The sequence below is a fragment of the Nuphar pumila genome, chromosome 2 (assembly GCF_984573655.1).
Source record: "Nuphar pumila chromosome 2, dmNupPumi1.hap1.1, whole genome shotgun sequence".
Taxonomy (NCBI): domain Eukaryota; kingdom Viridiplantae; phylum Streptophyta; class Magnoliopsida; order Nymphaeales; family Nymphaeaceae; genus Nuphar; species Nuphar pumila.
The window spans coordinates 79029390-79052823 of NC_143250.1; the positions used below are offsets into that span (position 1 = coordinate 79029390).

The following is a 23434-nucleotide window of genomic DNA, read 5'->3' on the forward strand; positions in this document are numbered from 1 at the left end:
CCTCTATTTGAAAATCTTTGCTTTTGAATGGACAAAGAGGGAGGTGACTCTTATTGGCTACCTTAGAGGTGACTTGGGGCTTGAGAGCATTCAAGTCCACCTCCCTTATGCTCAATAGGAATCATCTACATGTACACCAATAAGGTGCCAAGCTATCACTCATCTTGACTTTGGTCAACATGATTCAATGAGGTTCTTATTGGTTTAGCCACAGGGGCACCAATATGAACTCATTTGAGACAGATTGGATCTTGTAGTTCAAATGGATCTTGAACCATAATAACTTTTTTAAGGCAAAATATAACATTGCCAAAAAAATAAATGTCTGCCCGGACAATCTCATACACCTTCTAGTGCCCTAAAATAATTCTATAACACAAGAACTATCTGGATTCATAAAATCTAATACTTAAAAAAAATAATAAAAAAAGATAAAAAGAAAAAAATACATGAATGATTTTAATATACACAAAAATGAAATCACAAAATAAAATAAAATTTTTAAGATAATTAAAGTAAAATTTTCAAAAAATTAAATAAAAAATGACCAAAATATCTCTCGACCCCAATAGACCGAAACAGACTTTTTGACATTAGATCACGCGTCTTGCAATACAGATTGGGTCTTTTCTCCTCGTGATTGTTTGGATGCTCTGCATCAAGATAACTCCGAACGAGTTCTGGTACAGCCTCCTCTCATGAGCCAGCAAGCTGGGGTTCAAGTCCAAGTGGTACAGGGTCACAATCAGATCGGGTTGGATAAGGCCCGATCCATCATCCCTGAATGGGGGACTTCAACGTGAAGCTTCAGGCATCTCTCTCTCTCTCTCAAGAAACCTCGATCTCTTCCTTCCCTTTTCTTTCTCCTTTCCCTGTTTTCATTATATGGGCCGTCTAATTCCCTCTGCAACAAATCTCCCGCACCAACTCGTCCGAGCGGCACAACCCCTCTCTTCCAAGATCCGGAAGCCAAAACCCACCACCACCATCAAATTCCCTCCAGAGAGCGTTCGAACCGCTGCCCTTTCTGCTTCTCCTTCTTCTTCCTCCTCCAACTACAAGTCCCCCAAAATCCACAGCACCACCACCAACAAGATGCAGAAGGGCTCGGAAGAGAAGCAGGACCGGGTTCCGCTGTCGGAGGTCGTCGCCGACTGCGTCAAGCGGTGGTTCCAGGACACCCTCCGCGAGGCGAAATCGGGCGACTCCGCCATGCAGATTCTGGTGGGGCAGATGTATTACAGAGGCTACGGCGTCCCCTGCGACGCGCAAAAGGTCGAACTGTTCGTGCTTCCCCGTTTTCTTCCCTACTTCTTTGGTGCTTTCCTTCTCCAATTCGATTCGTTTCGGGGTTTCTGAATTGTGGGTTTTCTTGTTTCGCTCTGGGGATTGTTGATTCAGGGCCGGGCTTGGCTCGCAAAGGCGTCGAAGACTCGGTCGTCTGCGTGGAAGGTCGGCGACAAGCATCCAGGTGAAACCCACGATCCCGTACTCTTTTCTCCCGATTCTTCGAGAAGTTTGATCACGAATCTTGAGCATTGTTTCTTTTCTTCCGATTTGCTTCGAAGGCTACAATGCAAGTGACTCGGATTCGGATGAGGCGAATGTCGAAGTGAAGTAGGCTGAGGGGACCTTTGAATATGGTAAGTACAAGGATGTAGGTCGACTTGCTCACATTCGTTTTGGAACTCTTTGTTTCCATTTATGCGGTAACTTGGTATTCGTTTGATTCTTTTTTCATCCATTTTAGATATATTGTTTTTTATGTGTCTTTGTCTCCATTACGTACCACGTTTTTTTTTATACCCCTTCCATCAACTGTTTGATTCTACTGCAGAGTTCTGCTCACTTGATGGCCTGTTTAACGTTTTGAGGAGTAGGTTTTGCTTTTAGGAAATAAAAGAGCACCTACAGACTGTGGCTCTGAGATAGAAAATTGATCAGGATGAGGTATCAAAGAATTCAAGTGAGCATCTATTATTCTTACATTAAAGGATAGAGTACAATGATTTTATCTCTTCATATGACACAACATTCAATTCCTTGAGTCCCATATGATATCAGAGAATTGTTTAGTCCAATGTCTTACCATCATTTTCGCAAAAGTATTTGGGAGGGTTTCATGGCTATCTTTTCAAGACAGATAAACGAAAGAAAAACATTAAAAGAAGGACAGGACAGGATCATCCTTCATACCATATGAAGTCCTCAAACTTTTGAGTGCTCGAGCCTAGGGCTAAAATGTGCTCAGGCTCATGGTGGAGTCAAAATGTTTTGACATTTGATACAGCAGGGCATTTAAAATTTTCGGACGCTTGTACTGCACAGCTTGTGTGTCCTTGAAGCGTATACTTTTTTATCCAGAGGCCCGATGTGAATTCTATAAATTTTGTTGCAGTGTCAAAAGGCTGAGCGCTGAATCCTAGAGTCTCCCAAAAAGTGAAACAAGGTGTTTGGACTTCTAGGGCATTAAGAACTTGGGCCCTTGAGAAAGTGCAGCCATTTGAATTTTTCATATGCTTGTACTGGATAGGCTGTGTCCTATAAAGCTATGTTTGATCCAGAGGTCCAATTTGAAGTTCATAAGGATTTGTTTGGGAGCAGGAATTTGGGAAGGATATATGGAATCTGAAGTTGCCGATTCAAGTACCATGTATTTGGTGGAATTGCTGATGCTGCCTCATTTTTTAGAAGCACTTAGGGCACATTATGCATGGGGTTGGAAGCTGCCTTCAGAGGGAAGGCCCTCCATCTGAAAACGGTTCCCGGTGGGGGGGGGGGGGAGGATGACCGACCCTGTTTCCACATGAGACAGGGATTGCACTACTACATGTTGTAGGCTTTCTTTTAAGCCTCCGTGGTTGGGTGAAACAAAGAACCCCTTGGAAATTCCCATGATGTTGCTTCATGCACTTCCTTAATAGTCCAAGTCTGGAAAAAGATAGTTTTGACCTGGTGACTGAGTAAATTAGACATGTAGACCACATTATTGATGCTAACCTGTTGACCAGCTAGAATGGACCTCTAATGTAAATAACCTGATTGGGTTTCAACTTAGACAATAACTTGTCCAATTTGAATCTTGTCTGTGATCCACATGAAACAACCATCTCTGTCCAGATTTGAGACCATCCAAACCTAACCATGCATCTAGCAGGACCTGGACAGGTTCCACCAAACCTGAGTAATGGATGCAGTAGTGGTAGTGTTAAGGCTGGTATTGGTGGTCTCCTTACAAATGATATGGCATCTTGGTGTTGGCACACACAAATAAGAATGATGCTAGATCACTTTGGAAGGCCCAAGTGATCTAGTATTGCGCTGAGCTGGTTGTCATTTTTCTAGGGCTGCAGTTAGCATGGAAGAAATGTCTTACAAGCATTATCTGAGCTTGCATGCAGATTGGCTCGTGACTTTCTGATTATGATGCTAACCTATCATCGGTGATTGTGAAGTTTGTTAGATTGCTGCCAAAAAATTCTGCAGTCCTTTGTCAGGTGAAAAATCTCTTCTGTGTAACCAGTGCACTCTCGTACATAAGCATAAGGAGATGGTATTATAGATTTATTAGCAATAAAGGGTGCAACATTCAAGACAGAAGAGTTCAGTAACATTCCCTTGTCTCTCACAGTTTAATGCTGGTATGTTTCTTACGATCTTTAATACATCCCACAGCGAGACAACTATGGATAATACAATGGCAACATACCTGTAGTAAATATCTCAACCTGGCAATTATCTTGAAAAACTTAAAGCCAAGTTCCATGTGCTGATAACAGAAACGGTAAATAGGAAGAACATTGTGTACAAGTTGGGCATATCTTAACAACGTGACAAATTATTTTTCTCTACAAAAATGGTCCTAAGTCCAACTTAAACAAAGGAAGATAAAAACAATGTCTGCTCTAAACATATGAGAATTACAATTTTAGAAGAAGAAAAAGATTGAACCACTGCCGTGGACTACAATCATACCTCCAACACATGGTTTGTCAAGTCCTACAAACAACATATTGTAAGATGACTAAATAAATAAATATAGACAACTATGCTTAGGCCATTCCTGCTAGTGCATACTGCCTTTTCCATATTATTATTATTATTTTATTTTTTTTATTTTTTTTTAAATTTTTTAGAACTTGGAGTTTCTTTTTTCCTGAGAAAACCACATATTTATAAATTCTTTGGAGAAAAGCCCTTGTGATGAAAGTTTAGAACGAGAAGGCAATGGCAGCCATTTTCTCATGAAAAATTGAAATTTTTTATTTTTCTTGTGTTTCTATTGGCAAAATAATGGCAAATAAATCATAAAAAACAAATATTTACAAAGAATAAAAATAACAAATATTTTCTGCTAATATTTACTATTTTAAATGACTGGAAAAATATCAATTTTTTTCAGTTTTCCAAAAAAAAAGTACCCATATTCATCACAATCACTATCATGATACCAATATTTGTGCACAAATGAACCTTTAGCATCAACAACAAATTGTAGCGGTTGTAAATATTCATATGACTATGTACAATGGAGACTGCAAATTGCCAGCATATTTGTATCAATGCTGTTATACATATTGTGCAAATATAATAAATGTTTAGAGGAACATTAATATCTCCTGAGCAGTTTTATGTCATAAACATCCTAAACATTTCTAGGAGATATAATTATAGGTGTCCACTAGGGCTCATCTGGTAGGGGTGACTCATGAATGTCACCAAGTTGATGAGGCGTCATGAGTTCAAAACCCATGGCTTCAAGTCCTTTGCCATGAGGCTGAAGTTGGGTGTATGGGGCACACACGGTTTTACACTAATGAGCTTGGCAAGTGAGAGTTTTTCAGGTTATCCAGGAAAAAAAATCATAGTTGCAAGTGCTTTTTGCATAATCCAAACCTATAGATTTTTTTATCGTTGCTTATTTATCTAAAACCATGCTTTGGATCATATCTATTTAATGAGATTTTTTTTTTATTTCATTAATTATTAGTGCAAATGAGCCATCAATTTTTATTAATTTAAAAACACATTTAAACATGAAAAATGCCTAATCTAATGCATGTTTTCTTCTAAGTAGGCTATAAAACATACATCTGTAAGTTCAGATTAAGTGGACAACCAAAACTGTGCCCTTTGAAGATGTTTAGGACAGATTAGGAGATAAAGAATGTTTAGGACCTACTCATTGCTCTATATTCATGTGTTTTATGTATATTTTAATTTTCTGCATTTTCAATGAAGCCTTCAGACATGCACACACATTTGTAGTTTTCTGTGAAAATATATGTCATGCGCTGCTTGTACCTGCCATAGTGATAAAATGTTTAAAATGGAAATTTTCTGTCAGCCAAATTCTCACAGGAAGTATTTTTTTTTGTTTTTCTGGCATTTACTTTGGAAAAAATGCATAATTAAAAAATTTGAGAACATGTAAAGAATAATAAAAAAAATAATACTAAAAGGACCATGTTTCCCAATAGATGCCCTATACAAGCACAAATATCATGATATTTTGAGTGATTTAAACCATTGACACAATATCATGATCTTTTCACGATTTATGAAAATATTGCAAGATTTGTCATGCCAGTACCCACATCCATGTAGCAGTTATAGGGTTATTAAAAAACTAATCTCTCAAAATGTAGTAAATGGTGTTCTGTGGTTGAGTTTCTTCTTTTTGTGCAACTGTTAAAAGCACTTCACACTCTGAAGAGGCAGGAGTTGGGTTTTTGGAGAACTCGACTGATATAATCAAAATGCTAAATACCCATATGGCAATCGGGGAGAGGAGATTCTGCAATGATCAGAAGTTCAAGTCAATCTCTATGATTCAAAATGGTTTTGAAGGAGATCCATTCTTTTTCTCATGTGGTATTGACATGCACCACAGATGTTAGTACATGACATAGGTGAACCATTAATAACTTTGTCAATTTCTAGAGAGAAATTTTATCAGATCAAGCACAAGGACAAAATATGCTATGATCACCACACAGATTCTGTTGGCAGATGGTCTCCCCAAGCTTTTAAGAAAAAATCTGCTTTTGCATATGTTAAGTTGAACAGAGCACTTTGTTAAAAGAGGATGATTGGGAACATAACCGGGTTAGACTTAGGTTGGAGTTGAGTTGGACATGAATATTTGTAGTGTAATTGGGTTTGGAGTTGGATGAGGAAAGATTTTACATGTAATTGGATTTATATCTTGTTGAATCTAAGGGTGGATTTGAATTCAGACTCACATTCAGATATAAAAACATGAACTGAACCCAAACCGGATCTGAAGCTCAGAAGCTCTGTTGAACCCGACTGAAGGGATCAGGTTTCGGTTGGATATCTGACACAAGCCCATATCACTTGCATCACTGAGAATGCTTCTCAATGGTCTGTGTTAGGAAAGGCCACACTAGGTACAAACAAAAACTCTCTCCCATGACTGTGTGATGTGATGCACCTTCAAGAGGATAAAACAGGAAAGAACTGATACATAGCTACATGTTTCAATAACATGTGGCTTGGCAAAGTTTTTCTTATATTGCACGTGGCTTGGCAAAGTTTTTCTTATATTGCTTCGGCTTAATCGCAACTATTAAAATCATAATCCTTTTTCCTCGAGCATGTTTCTGCTATATACCCATGTTCAACCATGGTTATGGAGGATTGTTGAAGAATTTCTTTATCGTTAGGGCATTGAAAGTGGCATGAGGTTGTCCAGTGTGTGCTTGGAAGTGACATGAATGTGTTTTTTCTGTTCATCCACGAGTGCTGTTTGCAGCTGTGCTTTTCATGTTGGCTTAGTAACATCATTAGCTCATTTGCTTTTGACAACTTTGACTCTGATGAGCATAACTGTAGCATGGACTGAAAAACGATCATAATGAACATCACCTGTCAACAATAAATATTTGTTCTGTCCGCTCGTTGAAAAATTCTGTCTTTGACATGTTCCATAGGCTTTGTTCTCATGTACAGTTTGATTGCAGCTGCGCTCTTGGATGCCGGATGTGCATTTTGTATCATCCAGGTTGGAAGTTATTGGCTTCATACCGACCCATCATTCATTCCCTTTCACTGGTCTTACTCATCTGTATTGTATTTATGTTCTCTTGTACGAATTTCATCGACTTTAATGAGGGACATATCTTTGGTTAAATAATATTCTTCCTGCTCACCTATGTCTTGGTATGTTTGCTAGTGTTCTTTTTTTCTTTCTTTCTAACGGAAAGCGACCGTGTATGGGGATAACCTGTTGACTCTGGAAAATAAAAAGTAAATAAAGGATTCTTAGAAATTAAAGCGAAACAAGTAAATATTTAAACGTAGGTCTCATGTTATTCACTTGTGTTAACTTCGTTGCTACTTATCTTGGTGGTAATGGATGCTCTCCCTTAGAAAAATCTATAATTATCTTTAGCCGCAAAATTGCAAAGAAAAAAAAAAAGAAACGGGTTGAAATGACAGTTTTTTTTGAAAGGCAAGCTGGGGTTAGGCAGACCCCTACCAGTTATACAACTATACCATTGGGTTTTGAACCTGCAACGTCCCATCAAAAGGTGACGTGCACTAGCTGCTCCTATCAGACAAGCACAGCCACCGCTGGTGGAATGACAGTTTTATGTAAGGCACCTCGTGTGTTCGAACCCTAGATGCTTCAGTTATTTTAGTGCAACCAACCATCCAACTATCTCATTCTACCCATTGTTATGCCTTCTTCTTGGATGGTACATTAAAACCAATAGGTAGGGTAATGCCTAGTATTTTTCATTAATTTAAGAAAACAAATTTAAATTAATTTAATGGCAATGTTTAATGTTAATTTATTTAATAAACAGTTAATTAATGTGTTTAATTAATTAAATATGAATTAGTGTATCACGTTGGATCATGTATTTTTTTGGATCGGATCTATAGTTCATGTATGATTCTATCATCTATTACAATTAATAATTTATTTTTTAGAAAATTAAAAAACCTAATTAAGAACTTAATTAATTAGGTTTATGATGAATATTTTATCCATGGTATAGAGTCCTCTAGAGAGAGAGAGGGGGACGTCCCCTAGGGATCTCTTTAGAAGAGAGGGGTGCCACCTAGGTTTTGAATTAGAGTCCTAATTAACAAACTAAACTAATTAGGTAGACGAGGGGACAAATTAGTTTAGACTTTTTGACTTTAGTTATATAATCTTAGAAGTCCTAAGATAGAACTTGTTTTTAATTAAAAAACCTAATAGCCTAACGAAAGGGGGATGTCCCATAGAGGAATCCTCTAAAAAGGTAGAGAGGTGGTTGGATCTTAGTAGAAGACCCAAACCCCCTCTATAAATAGAGGGTTTGGCCTCCCATTCTCCTCACTCATGTTTTTGGAGAAAACGTTGAAAGAGAGAGAGAAAGAGAGAAAAGCGAGAAAAGCGAGAAAAGCGAGAAGGAAAACACAAGTTTGGGAGAGGAGCCAAGAAAGAAGACTAGCCCAAAACCCTAGGTGAGTTCTGTATTTTTTCGATGATCGAGATCACCCTTGCTTTTGTTTTTTGTTTCAAGTGTATAGTCTGATACAAGGTCTGCATTTTGGCTTTTGACAATATTCACTTGAGTTGGGAGAGATCTACGATCTCTTTTTGGGTTTCTACGGTGTTTTGGGTATTTTTCATCGCGGTTCGATACCCGTTTGCATGTTTGTTGGGTTATTCATTCATTTACGCATCAATGATATGTGGTTTCTCATTATTCAACATGTTTAGGGTTTAATATAGGTTGGTCAAACATAGAATCATATTCTTATGATTTAATTTAAGTTATATTGATTTTTAAAACCCTAATTTTGATTTTATATATTCATTTTTAATCATAGTCTTGATTTAATATGCTTTTCAATGCAAGAACGATGTATATTAATGATTAAATGCAGGTTTCATGTTATATTTTATGTTTATAGCATGCTAGATGTGTTATTGTATGAATATAAATTAGTTTTTATGGATTAAAAATTTGTTACATGATTTTCTTAATGGATTCTTGATTCTGTCATGTGCATTTTTATTCTGACTAATCTATTTAATAAATTTGGTTCTCCTAGATTACCAACCAAAAAAATCTGAAATTTTATAAGAATATTCTAGACATGTAGGAGCAATCTCAAAAAAAAATTTGGGCTCGTTTGAGTTTCGAGTTGGTAGATACAACCTTTGCAAATCAGTACAAAATGTCTATACTCACAAAAATTCTATGTAGATTGCACATTTTTGTTGTTTTTACTGCTCTCAAATTATTTAAGATTTATGACTCATATTTTTATTTATGTTAGTTTATATAATGAAGAACACACGATAAAAATCTTGTACACTGATTCATTACTGTTTGAGAATTAAAAAACACTGAAGTTAGTTTTAGAACCTGAAATTTTTGAAAAAGAATCTGTCCAAGAACAAAAAATAGACTGCAGTGCGTAAATTTTAATTCTTTGTTGGGATAAAGTTTATACCTGATTTCTTTTGAAGCTTGTATCAGACACACCAAGCTAACTACAATAAAAATTATAGAATTTATTTTATTTTGTAAATTCATTGGCTAATGTTTTTCGGTAAGGCTGAATCAGACATGTCTGTTTGGTGAACAAAAAATAAGTTTCAGTATATAATTTATTATTCCCTGATTTAGAATGAGTTAGGCCCTAGATTTTCGCATTTGTTTTTACAGTTTTGCATGTAAACTGTTTTGGCCTAATCACATATGATATGTTGATTTGCATGCATTAAAAGGTTCTAAATATAGACCATACCTTATTTATGCAGCATAATGATAATATATAACATGATGTGATGTTGTATATATGCTTATGATCATGAGCAAGATGTGATTATGATTTGTGGCTTGTGAATGCCACATGAGGTAAATGCTTACTTGAATGCACAAAATAATTCAAGAGATGAACCAAGTGATTTTGTGGCTTAGGATTGAGCTGCATGTGGGCCTAATTAAGGTTATGTGCTAGTGCATAAATTTCATAATAATCATGTAAATGCATTGTTTATGTTGTGTTATAATGCATATAATTTGCACTTGTTGGCATATAATGATACACTTTTTAATGTATGGTGAGTTGTATGTTATATATGTGAATTCAAATTGGTTCTTGTAGTAATAATATGTGATACTTTTAAAAGGTAAAAGAGACCTGAATAATATACTTGAGTCCTTTGTTACCTTGCGTGTGTCACAGGATCCTTAGATTTGCGGTCACAAGAGGTCGAGCAATACCAAACACCGTGGGCATTGTGCTACTCGAGAACCCGATATGAAGGTTCATGTTTTCAGCCATGGTTGTAAGGAACTTTTTCACCACTTTGCATGAGGTGGTGATGATTGACTCAATTGTAGCATACTGGTATACCAAGAAAGTGACAGCCTGGGGTGAGGATGTCATTTGTCGTCCCAACATCCTAGTACGGATGTCTGATGTGGGTCGAAGAACAAGTGTGAAACCCAATTAATAATAAGGTTCAATTGTGTGATTAAGATACAACTGAAAACTACTTTAGACCTCAAGAATTTTTTCATTTGGTATTCGCAGATCTAGGTCGAGATAAAAACTTAAATTGGTTTGCATTAATCATGCACATGCATTCAAAAGAAAGTGTCAATAAAAGAGATAAAAGTTATTCATGCATTGCGCATTGGTTCATGAATTGTATATACATTGACACATGCATCTTATACGCATTAATTTCTGTATCATGTGATATTAAAATAATATTTAAATTGAGTTATATTGCAAGCTTATCTGAATTGTTATGTATGCACAAATGTTTCATAAACTTGGTATTTGTTGACTTATGCTTTATTCTTTATTGTTGAATAATGTGAGAATTTTTAATGAGAACTGTTAGTTCTCACCCATTAATTTAACATTTTTCATATGGTGAAGCTCAACCTTAACTGAGCGGCATGATAATAGAATTGGTTTGTTGGGAGAGACGATCTTTATAAATTAGTGGTTAAATTCTAAACGTTTGGAATTGTTTGAAATGTATAGTTGGTGTGGTATATGTTAATCTCTGATAGACCCCTAATATGTGAGATGTTTTCCGTACTAAAAATAAAATTGTATTTTGTTTTTGTTTTGACAAAGGGATCTTGTCTTTTGTGTTTATTTCTCAAACTTAGTTCTAGTGGGCTAATATACGCTAGCGCTTGTGCTCAGGTGAGTCTCCTAGTGCTTAGTCTAGTCAGAGCAAAACCATAGATTAGTCCTAGTGTCATTCACTTTAAAACAAATTCTTACATTTTTTAGGGTAAATTTTGGGTCATTACAAAGTTGGTTTCAAAGTAGGTTTAGAAACAACCCTATGATCCATAAATGCATACTTCGAAAGTAGTTTTGCGTCACCAATATTTTATAATTTATGATTTTTTGTATACTTGCAATTGTGTGCTTGTAATATGTGTAGCGTAATCTAATTATAGATTTGATTTTTGTTATGTCATCGAGCCTGACATCCTTGTTGAATATACTTTTGTATTTTTATTGCAGAAATTATCTTTCTACACTTGGAGTGATTTACTGAGCTGAACTCGATCAATAGGTGGTTAGGTCGTTCTAACAAGACCTTTCTTCCATGGAACTTTAAATTGGCAAAGTACTCGTATAGTCAATCCATCCCAAGTATACATCATCATAATCTATCATATTTAATAGAATGAGATTAGTTAAAAATTTGTGTCCTTCAAGAGACACTTCTATACTAAGAATGCATTCAACACAGTCCGTGTTCATTCTCACAGGAGTGACCACTTCAAGGCACACATCTAATTCCCTTGTTGGTAGACTGAGGAGTTTCACAAATTTTGTCTATATAAAAGAATGAGAAGCACTCAAATCAAATAATACACAAGCAAAGTGATCGACTATAGAAATAATACCTTCTATAACTCGGTTGCTTGAGCCCACTTCTTCTGCAGTTGTCATATAGACTTGGCCAATATTCTTCTTCTATTGTTGGTTCAATTGGGGTTGAGATAGGTACTGATGTTGCTGGGGTTGAGGCAAATATTGCTATTGTTGGGGTTGGGGTTGTGACCTCCTTATTGGGCACTCTATGAAGAAATGCCCTATCCTTCCACAATGTAGACATGCCCTAGTGTCTGTCAAGAGGAGAAGAATGTCCAAAGTGACTTTTTTGGCATTTGTGGCACAGGCTGATTCTACCAGTATCCTTTTTGTTGAGTGTGTTGTTTCTTATTAAGGGTTGTCTTTCCTTTACCCTTAAAGAAGGGCCTCTTGCCTGATTGCTCAGGATTTTCTTGTTAGTTCTCAATTCTTCTTTAATAATGATAGCCGCCTCGATAGCCTCATCCAGGGTTTGAGGACCCTTGGTAAGGACTAGATTTTTGAGTGGCTTTTAGCCCTTGAACATACTTCATTGCTCGAGCAGGGTCCAAGGGGTAGATATTTGGGCAATAACACTCCAAATGCCTAAACATGGTGGTGTAATCAATCAGTCTCATATTGTCCTATTTCAGTTCCAACAACTCTTGTGTTTTTTTCTCATAGGCATAGGGAAGTACGTATCATAAAATACTCCCTTGAAGTCTTTCCAGGATACTATACGACCCCAAATCATACCTCTCTGGTGGTCTCTCACCACTTCTCGACATCCTCCTTCAGTTGGTAAAACCCAAAAATAGTCTTCTTATCCTCAGGAACTTCGAGGATGGTAAAAATCTACTACATCTCGCGAATCCAAGATTTGGCCTTCTCCAGAGCAGCTTTTCTAATAAAAGCAGGAGGGTCCAACTCCATAAATTTCTTGAATATCATACATTGAGGTCGTGCTTGCTGAGCTTATATGGCCTATGTCAGTGTATTGAGGGCTCCCATAAGAAAGTCTCTCTGTTGATTTCAATTATTTGGTTGGCAAGACATCTTCATTTAAAAAATAAATAATAATTAATTTTCATACTTTGTCTAAACCTAACTCCTTAGGTTAGACTTATAATTTATACAATTCACATGAATGTATATCTATCAAAATAAAAAAGTTTGTACATATTCTTATAATAGTACGATACTTACTGTAATTTAGTAAGCATAAAAGTTTACATACTAGTGGCGAAATATCGACAAAAATATAGATTCTTGGACTCTTTAATTCTCAAAACTGGATTTGAGCTGCTCTGATACCAACCCTGTGATGCTCCAAAAGTTTAGAGATATTTTCATATAATAACTCTTTTAGAAAACACAACCGAAGTCTCCCATTTTTTTTAATTTAAAATTTAAACATGCGATAACCATGGGCACGCCACAAATTTAAAGTAAAAAACATTCATTCATTTAAAGTAATCAATATAATTTCATTCATCTCATTGAATGAAATATCAATAGTCTTTGATGTAGTCCAATTCATTCGAAAAATATCTTTGAGTCCCCGTGTACTGCGTTATTTGTCCGTCTACTCCTGTGAGCTTGAAAAATATTTTAAAATGACATAAGACAACTTAATGTCTCGTATGATTCTACAGACCTTTACTCAGTATCTAGTATGCAACACACATAAAGCAAATAAAACATTTTAATCATAGGTCATCGTTTATATAACATTACATCATAACATATAATTGAGGCATAACAATTATGTATATGACATGACTTACCTGTATGACATAAAATAATTTATATATTTTCATTGAAATTACATGACATGCTTGTAATCATCACAATTTAAATGATCATCCTTATTCAATTCTCGAGACACCACTTCTCAGGCCACTTTGGGTTCTTAGGCCTCCCAAGAGTGTTCATTTCATTTTATATTTTAAACCTATAGAGTAACACTATGATGTTTGCACCAGACTCAAGGATTCTTCATCAAGACATCCCTCTCTCTCGGACTACGAGTCTAGAATATTTTGTCTATTTTCCTGTAGTCAACGTAGTACATCACTAGGCATATGGCCGCAGCTCCACCTCCGCCTCGAGTATCGGAGTTCATTGTATCCTAATCCACAATGGAGGGGAATGAGTTCATATTTGACCCAAGACATGGCCGCTAAAATGTATCCATGTCAACACATATTCCACGGGATTGGTGTTTACGTCGGTTAACATTTGACCGACTTGATCGTCCATATTTGACAAGCTCCAAATCATTAGTGCGACTTTTCTTATCTTTCTGAGAATATTTTCTTAATGCATGCCATTTTAAAAATAAATGCAACATACTCAAAATTTATAATAAGTTGCACTTTTTTTTGTCAATACCCATAAAATTGTGCATGCTATCCAATATGCATCAATATGCATTTAAAAAATAACCATGAATAGCATGAATTTACAATTGAAGTATACTTTTACTTCATCACACATTTATGCATCATAATATACATTTCAAATCATTTAAACATAAATGATTTATTAAAAATAATGCAATATTTATATAAACAATTCAACACATCATATCATGTTTTTTCAATCATTAAATCACAGATGGATATCTGGACAATTTCAGAATCCTAGGTTTGCACTCACTGCTTAACCACAATCTTAAATGTGTATACTGATCTTAATATGCATATCACATACGAGTTTCATAAAATTATTTAATTTAATTAGGACTCTGAACCCGTAATCCTTGAAAATAAGAGTGATGAATATTTTCAACTATCTTAGAAAAATGTTGTGAACCTCACGACCTATGATTTTATTTTACATCATCCACATTATATCAAATTAAATTCTAAAAAATTAAATAATAATTCAATTAAATTCATACGAATCATTCTTAGGTTTTTTTCCCCTTATTTTGGGATTTTCTAAAATATCAAGAAATACCTATCATAAATCATATTGTAGTTCAAAAATTATTTTAAAATTTTCAACAACACCTGCTCTATTTTTAAGCAATAATGCCTATGAATTTATTAAAATTCTAACAATATCTAGTCTATTTTAATTTGAAAAATCTATAAATTGTTTTGAAAATTTTAACAGAACTTTCTTTATATCAAGTTATAAATAGAAATTTTAGCTAGAACCCACTTTACAATAAATCATAATTTCTAAAACCTACTTTATAACAAGTCATAATTTTTGAAAATTTTGTCAAAAACTATTTTATATCAAGTCCGAATTTTTGAAAAGTTTGTCATAATCACCGCATAAATCTATACGGGGAACCAAATGAGTTCTACAGATTCATACTTGATTCTATTAAAATTTCGATCGCGCTTTCACAATGCTATTTCAAAACTACTGCTGAATTGGGCAGAACATTTGATAACCAAACTCCAAAAGCCAAATTTGTTTGTAAAAGACTTTACCCAAACAAATGAAAACCATCACAAGTGTTTTTAATAAAACAAGCTGAGAAAATAACAAGACTTGGGATACTTAAAACAAGAGAGAGGGGCGGGCTAGTGAGAGAGAGAGAAGCATTGAGGAGAGATGGGAGTGAGTTTTTTAGGAGAGAGAGTCCCAAGGGTCTATTTATAGGCCCAAGGATAGGGTTGCCCTCCTCTTTCTAAAAAAGGAGAGAGGGTGACTCATCTTTTTTTCAGCAAAACTAGGTCCTATGCCAATAGTTTTTTGGATTTACTTTTGCAAAAGAGCTAACAAAAACCATTGAATCTAATTGTTTTGATAAAAAAGGTAGAAATTTTAAATTTTTTATTAATTTTATAAATTTTATTTATTTTTACCAAAATAACCTTGCCCTAATTCTACATAACCAAGTTTCCACTTGGGTTATGAAATTACCTTTTTGTCCTTCATTATTTTAAATATTTTAGGCAGTAAATTATTATTTTACCCCTGTATATTTTTGTTATTTACCTGAATATATCCTAAATTATCATTTTACTGTTGAACAATTTAAATATTTACAAGTATGCCACTAAAATATGGATTTGGATAAATATATAGGTTCGTTAAAAATATTCATTTTAGATAAATCCAGATCCATATGAATTTATTTAACATTTAAAAGTTTCAGTTATTACACCATCTTAACTAAGGCCTTGGCCCAGCTTTAGACGAGTCTCTTATTTCCCTTATGATTCTATTCTGAATCAACTGTAAACTGGGGTTAGCATGTTAAAAATTTATTTCATTTCTGTGGAGCCAAATCTGTCGCCAAGTAACCGATACCCATCGTCTCCACTCACAGTCACTCCCCCACTTTGATGGCCCAATCGCAATAGGTCACGCGGGCGACTAGTCACTAATCTGATATGAAGTGGTCATTTCCAGAATCTAGCATGTGGTTCCCTAAGCTATGTACACTCCACAAAAAGATGTTTCATGTATTCAATACTCTTTTCTCATAATCTGTGTTTGCTTGCTAGACTGAAACCCAAATTTTGTAACTGTCTTTTGGTTGTCACTTTTTCGTGAATCCCCAACCATCCATAAAGAAAAGACCTTGGGTGGTAATCCTTTCTCCCGTAAGCATTTCATTGGCAGCCAAGTAGCTGTGGGTGTGCCCTCTGCCTCGTAGCATGACGCTATAGAGAACTGTCCCTCCCTGTCGTGCACCCAATGTCGCACATCCTTGTTGTCTGTTAGCTGCATGCCTTCCAACAAACACATTAGATGCTGCTGCTAAATGGTGGTGGTGTTGCGGTCACGCCAATGTTAAGTTCTGATCCTCTTTCATGTGACAAGAGGACAGACCATGCTCCTTATTCATCTACATGTGGAATAAATCTAAAAATTTATATCGAAGCAGTATCTCCATAATCCAAATGTCTCTCCAAACCTTGTGTTGTCTCCCATTCTAACCTCCACTTTTACACTTTGCATAAATTTCTCTATGATTTTGACCAGCCCCTTCCTGAATCCCAATCCTGATTTGTACTTGGAGCTTTCAACCCATTGTCAAGGCCACCCAGGAAAATCATACTTGCTTCATACCACTCCTGCAACCTGACCATCTGTAGCTATCAACCACAACGATTTGATGAGCAAAGCATCATTGAAATGTCTTAGGTCCTTAATCCCAAGCGCTCACCGCGCCCCACCACTTCCCACCTTATATGTGCTCGCACTGTTTTATCCACATTGGCACCCCAAAGAAAGTTTTTGAGAATCCGATTTACCTTTTTTAATACAAGGGCTGGGATAGAGAAAAGACACATCAAATGTTGGGCCACTGAGTTTAGGGTGTGCTTTACCAGAGTCTTCCTGCTAATGATAACACTTTTGCCTTCCAATTTTTAGTTTTGCTTCTAATTTTGTCCTACACTGAAGTTCACAGAGTAGCCTTCGTGACTCTCCAATGTAAGGGAAACCCAAGATATCTCATGGACAGTTCAATTTTTCACATTGAAAACTGCTCCTTGCTTCTGCTTCCAAGATGCATTCATCATCATTAAACAAGTCAAACCCACTCTTTCTCATGTTGGCTTGCAAACCTAAAATTAACGCCAATATTTTAACAATGAGTGAGAGAATCTTCATATTTCCAGTGGTTGCCTCCCCAAAGATCAAAACATCGTCTGCAAATAGGATGTGCATAAAGTCATTCATGCTTGGTAGGTCGACCCCATGCTTACAGTCCACTCATACTAGCTTGTTTAAGAAGGTAGTTCAAAAATTCCTTAGTAATGATAAAGAGAAGAGGAGATATTGGGTCCCCTTGTCTTGGTTCTTTTTTTGACTTGAAAAAATCTCTTTGTTGGCCATTTACAAACAGAAATCAAGGACTCAAGAATCATTTTCACCCACCTTATCCACCTATCCCCTGCACCAACCCTTTACAAAACTCGCAAGAGGAAATCCCAACTTAAGGAGTCAAAAGCTTTGTGAAGGTCTGATTTAAGTAGAAAACTCTTCTTTTTTGAGCTATGCATTCCACTTCATGCGCAACGAGGCACCCCTCATGTATTCTTCTCTTAGGCACAAATGCATATTGAGAGGGCCTGACCACCTAATGAATCACCTGTTTTAAACAGATAGCTAGCACCGTCGTTATCACTTTGAGCAGGGTGCCCAAAAGTAAGATCGGTCTAAATTTTTCTATCACATTTTCCCCCTCCTCCTTAGGGACAAGCACAAGTTGAGACTCCCCCCATCTCTCCAGTAAGCATGAATTTCTGTATAAGTCATTGAACACACCCATAAACTTCCTTTGATTTACTTTCCAAGTCACTTTAGAAAATTCTATTGGGATCCCATCAACCCCTGTGCCTTATATTTGGTAGTTCCCAAATTGTTTGCTTTATTTCATCCAACAAGAAGACTCCATTCAAAGAAGCTTGTGCTCGTTGATCAAAACAACTCATGGAGATCTCTACTATGTCAAGAGAGTCATTCACCACTGAGTTTGTGAAAATGTCATGAAAGTATTTTGTGGCCTCCTGTGCAATATCCTCGTACCCAACTACCAATCATCCAATAGACACAGACGATGGTAATTTTCTCTTCTGTAAGAAGCATAAAGGTGAAAGAATTTGGTGTTCTTATCACTGCATTTCATCTAATGCACCTTAGATGGTTGCCTCCAATTTTATTTCTTCCCGTGTTATCTATTCCATGATATGATTGATCAAGGTGGTTTGCCTTTCAGCCTCCCTATCTACATCTTACACACCATCCAATTGTGTCACCTTGTCCACTTGTAATAGGCGTAGCTCTTCTTCCCATGCTTCTATTTGCCTAGACTTCTCTTTCCTCTCTCCCTTAGACGAGCAGCCCAATCACCTTCCTTCGGGTGAGACCACCATAGGTTGGTGCTTTCGGCGAAGCTTGATCTCTCAACCACCAAAGTTAAAATCTAAATCTTTCATGTTTTTTCCATTTCAACCCCCACTCAAGTGTGTTTGGTGCATGGTGCAACATGAAAATTGGTCCCATAGCTGCTCCGTCATCATGTGTTCTCCCACCACCCTCTTTTCACAATGAATCTATTGAACTTTTCATGCATGAATTTCTTCACCTACTCGACCAAGTGAAGAGACTCCCTAAAATGTGTAGATCTACCATGTCCCATGCCTCAATGAAAATAGCAAATCTTCGCATACCACTAGCATATCTCTGCTCATGATTGGATTCAATGTGCGAAGGAGAAAATTAAAGACTCTCGCAATGCACCAAGTAGCCAAACGCATCTGACCAAGCACCTCAATTTCTACCCAAAATGATCACTTTAAAACTGATCTGGCTGGACCATAAACTGAAGTGAGTAGTTTCTCAAAAGACAAAGTCATAGAGAAGCAGCCATGATCCACCACCCTACATCTTAAACCCTGCTCCAAGCTACTAAAATACCGCTCAATCTTCTGTTTGAAGGTACATAATCAAAATAGCACTCTTGCCATATTTGGGTGACAAAACTCACATCAATCACCTCCATGTTATTCTCCTAGTGTGGACACCCAATTTTGGATCAAAGATATTTTTGTCATACCAAAAATTCATAAGAGCTTATTTCAATCTGATTTTTATCCTCGAAAACCACCTCTTCAAGGTTTTTTACCAGAAGAAAAGTTGAAGAGGTTCTCAACTTTCGAACAAGCCAAAAATCATGTTAAACTGATACATGGATCAAAAGTTATGATGAAAACTTGATTCAGAGTAATAAAAACAAATCACTTGTGGTTACCCCTTTGAATTGTCATTTTTACCTCTTTAAATTGTCGTTATATCATGTTTCAAAGCAGTTTTTTTTTGTCATGATGTCATGTGTCGTTATGTCTTTCAAAATCCCTATCATTGTGTCTTATGACATCATTATTTGTTGTTATATGTAAAACATAACGATAAATATGTCATTATATCTCATTTCAAGATGGCTTCTTGGATCATGTTATCATTTGTCATAAATGAAAAGACTTAACGATAAATTAGTTAGCAGTATTAGTTAGACCATTTATCGTTATTACTTTTTGAAACGTTCTAGATGTCGACAACCTCAAATTTGGCGCATCCCAACTCATCTTGGACTATTTTTTATAGCCCAAGATAAGCTTCACTTAATAACATTCATTAAGACCAAATTATATGCCCTAATCTACTCTCCCAGATCAAATCCTAGCCCTCTATTCAAATTATTTCAACTACAACCCTAAATCTTGTCCCAAATCTTGGATATGTAGGATCATATCCCGATCCACTTTCAAATCTATAAATAGGGATGACCTTCATTCCCTAGAGAGATTTGGACCCATCTCTAAGCATTGTTACTTTGTCGGAATTTCCATAAATCAAGCCCACTCTAGCCGACCCCTAGCCTATTCGGACCAGACAGTTGAGCCTAGTTCAAGCCTACATCAACCCTAGCTTAGGTGTTAAAATCCCTCCGTCTCTTACAACCTATCTTGGCACCTGCGTGTTGCATGTCGTTCATTTTTGCGCTTATCAACTATAGGAGGGCTACTCGTAGCCCGAGGTAAGATTCAGTGCTTTACTATATCAAATTTTTTGTTTTTTGTATATCTTTATAAATTTAGTTTTAATCTAACGTTCATATATTGGCCGTGTTTGTGTTCTTTTTCGAGTTTTGGTGGTTTCCACCCAAACTTAATTTTATAGGTTTCCACACTCAAAGTACATATTATTGCAACGTAGGAGGAAAGGCTTGATCCGACGTTCTTGATCCAAGCAACGATTGATCCGACGTTCTTGATCCGGCTGATCCCTACTCAACGGAGGAGGAAAGGCTTGAGGTCTTGAAGAACGGTTCTCCACACTCTTCTCGAATTTGGATTCTGATCTTAGATTCATTCTTTTAAACAAATTTTCGGTGAACAAACCAATATTTTTGCTTTCAAAATTCGAGGATCCACACCTAGATACATACAATATCAGCCTTTTGTTGTTTCATAAGGTTTGCCAAAATCAATTGTTTATTTTGACCCCCCAAATCCCTTATATTCCAAGAAACAACAAGAATTGGATAGAGAGTTTTAGAGTTACCTTACGGCTTCGCTTGTGAAGCGCGTCAATCTGACTGTCCGCAACCCACCTCATAAGATGACGAGCATCCAAGATGTGAGATTTTCCATTGTATCCATAATCAATTCTTTTTGTGAGCAAGTATCCCACTACTAATCGTGGAAGCCTCTCTTTCTCTCCCTCTCTGAACTTGTGAAGCGTCAAATGCCTAGCCCCCTTAAAAAGTCAATTTTTTTGTCACCTTTGCCCATGTATAAGGCAAGGCAATAAAGCATGCTTTGGGCTTTTAAAAGAAATCAAGCCAACAACGATAGAGCTTGCACTGTAGAGTTTACATTTATCTTTGGCTTTGAAATTTCATGAGAAATCAGAAAATCTTTAGAGTTGCACCATATGCACATGCACACGATTGACAAATTGCATCAATATACAGGAAGACGACAAACTTTTAACATGGTTCTGTCTAGTAGGACCTACATCGATGGTATTCACCTCTCTATCTCTCACTCGTTCAATAGGAGAGATGCCTTCTTATTTATATTAGAAATAAGCTAATTACAAGAATATAAATAATTACAAGTTTCCTTAACACAGAGTCTTATTTCCTTAGGCCTGATACTTAGTTTTCCTTCTAGACTCAATTGTAAATGGTTTGTCTGAATAGGTAACTTCCCTTTGGAGGTGTCGTAAGAAACTCGACTTTCCTGGTTTACTTGATTAACATTTCCTTGATCAACAAAATTCCTTAGTTGCCTTTCTTCATCTCCAAGATATCCAGACTTTCTTGAAAGCTCCTAGATAGAAGTTGGAAGCTCATGAATAGGCGTCATTGCTGTAGGACTCTTTCCTTTAACAAGAAATCCTTTGAAGTTGGATTATGGTGGGACAAAGCACCAAAATTTAGATCCTTTAACCAGCTTTGTGTGTCAAATTGGTCTCCACATGCACTATTAATTCTTTGTCGTGGACCCCTTTAACACATAGTATGGTTTAAAGATCCAAGTTTCTTAAATTTGCAAGGAAAAGAAACTCCTTGTAACTATAAGGGAAAAGGGACATGTTGTTCTGTGCAATTACTACATCCCCATGACTAAGTATGCTTTTTTCATAGGAAGGACAAATGCAGCCAAACGGAAGGTAGTGCCTTGGATCTCGAGAGCCAAATTGGTGCATTTTGTCTTGGCAATGTAGCTTGTTGTCATTACCAATAACGACTGCAAAAGGGTCATGTGAAATGATTGGCCACTTAGTTTTTTTGCCAGTTTCAACACACAATTGTGTATGCTAAACGTGTCTATGAGGATGAAAATCGTGGTGCCTTTGAGAGTCCCTTAAACCCTCATAGTCTAGGGAACTTTCACTCCAATAAGTGCATGGAATGATATCTCCATGACTTTCTATCTCACTTTCATTTTCACTATCTGTTACATAATATATATGTATGGTCTTTGTATTTATGGCTAGGGTACCATATATTTAATCACAATGGTAGTAAAGCCCATTTTTTGCCTCTCGACCATTGCATCACTAAACAAGTTTTTTACATGAAATTGGATACTTTTTGAAGCACTAAATGGGGACTTTGGAACTGCTTTGGAGTTGTACCCATTGTTGACTGCATTGGACCCACCTGGCCCACTACTAGAGGAAAACATTTTGAATGGATTGGATTTCGAATTAGATCCAACCAAATGCTGTTGCTCACCTGTTTGTGAAATTTTGCCTCAGCTAAACGTGTTTGTTGGTAGCACTCCGTTATGCTAGTTGAATGGCTTTCTTGCACCTCAATTTGTAGCTCATAAAGAAAGCTGGCTATGAACGTGTTGATCAACGCTTCCTATGACCAATCTCTCACCAAATTTCTTAGATGTTCGAATTTGGATTGGTATTCCATTATGTTTCTCGTCTGATGGATCTTGGACAGTGACACGTTATGGTTGATGTATGCAGAAGGCTCAAAATGCAGCACTATGGCCCAAGCAAATGCCTCCTAGCTAGGTACTCCTAGGTTCATTTTGAACCAATGGTACCATCTCACCGCATCCTCCTCCAAGTGTATGGAGGCAATCAAAACCTTTTCAATTTTTAGGGTATGCAACAACAAACAACAACAACAACAACTACGCCTTCATCCCAAAACAATTGGGGTCAGCGATATGAACCAAAAAAAGAAATTCATTTTGGGTCTTCCACATGAATCCTTTTCCTCCAATCATTTCTATCCAATGCCATGTCCTCGGTGAGGTTCAAAGCATTCATATCCTTTCCTATCATCTTCATCCAAGTCTTTCTAGGCCTACCCCGACCTCTTTTAACTAATATATTTTCCCAATTCTCCAACCTTCTAACTGGAGCATCATTAGGCCTTCGCCGAATATGTCCAAACCACCGTAAACGATTCTCTCGCATCTTATTTTCAATGGGTGCAACACCTACCTTCTTACGTATCTCCTCGTTCCGAATCTTATCTTTTATTGTATTTCCACACATCCATCTAAGCATCCGCATCTCAGCTACACTCATTTTTTGAATATGATGTCTC

The 23434-nt window shown here is 36.6% G+C and overlaps 1 protein-coding gene across 2 annotated transcripts; it reads left to right on the forward strand.

The window, feature by feature from the left end:
* The first annotated feature begins 793 nt into the window (after window positions 1-793).
* LOC149845799 (uncharacterized) lies at window positions 794-7174 on the forward strand. 2 transcript variants are annotated; one of them, XM_089997741.1, is made up of 4 exons: window positions 794-1275; window positions 1402-1471; window positions 1569-1643; window positions 6987-7174. In XM_089997741.1, exons 1-3 carry the CDS (start codon window positions 886-888, stop codon window positions 1619-1621), a joined length of 513 nt encoding a protein of 170 aa, XP_089853867.1. In that variant the 5' UTR covers window positions 794-885; the 3' UTR covers window positions 1622-1643; window positions 6987-7174. The 2 variants fall into 2 exon arrangements, with proteins under 2 accessions (XP_089853867.1, XP_089853868.1); XM_089997742.1 differs by lacking the exon at window positions 6987-7174 and adding an exon at window positions 3402-3669 and having other exon boundaries at window positions 811-1275.
* Window positions 7175-23434: the final 16260 nt, after the last annotated feature.

What these genes read in the sequence shown, in the direction of transcription:
- LOC149845799 (XM_089997741.1), top strand. Translation starts at nt 886, where the DNA reads ATGGGCCGTCTAATTCCCTCTGCAACAAATCTCCCGCACCAACTCGTC. An exon ending in TCCCCTGCGACGCGCAAAAG is followed by an intron (nt 1,276 to 1,401) that starts GTCGAACTGTTC and finishes TTGTTGATTCAG; the next exon opens with GGCCGGGCTTGGCTCGCAAA. An exon ending in GGTCGGCGACAAGCATCCAG is followed by an intron (nt 1,472 to 1,568) that starts GTGAAACCCACG and finishes TTTGCTTCGAAG; the next exon opens with GCTACAATGCAAGTGACTCG.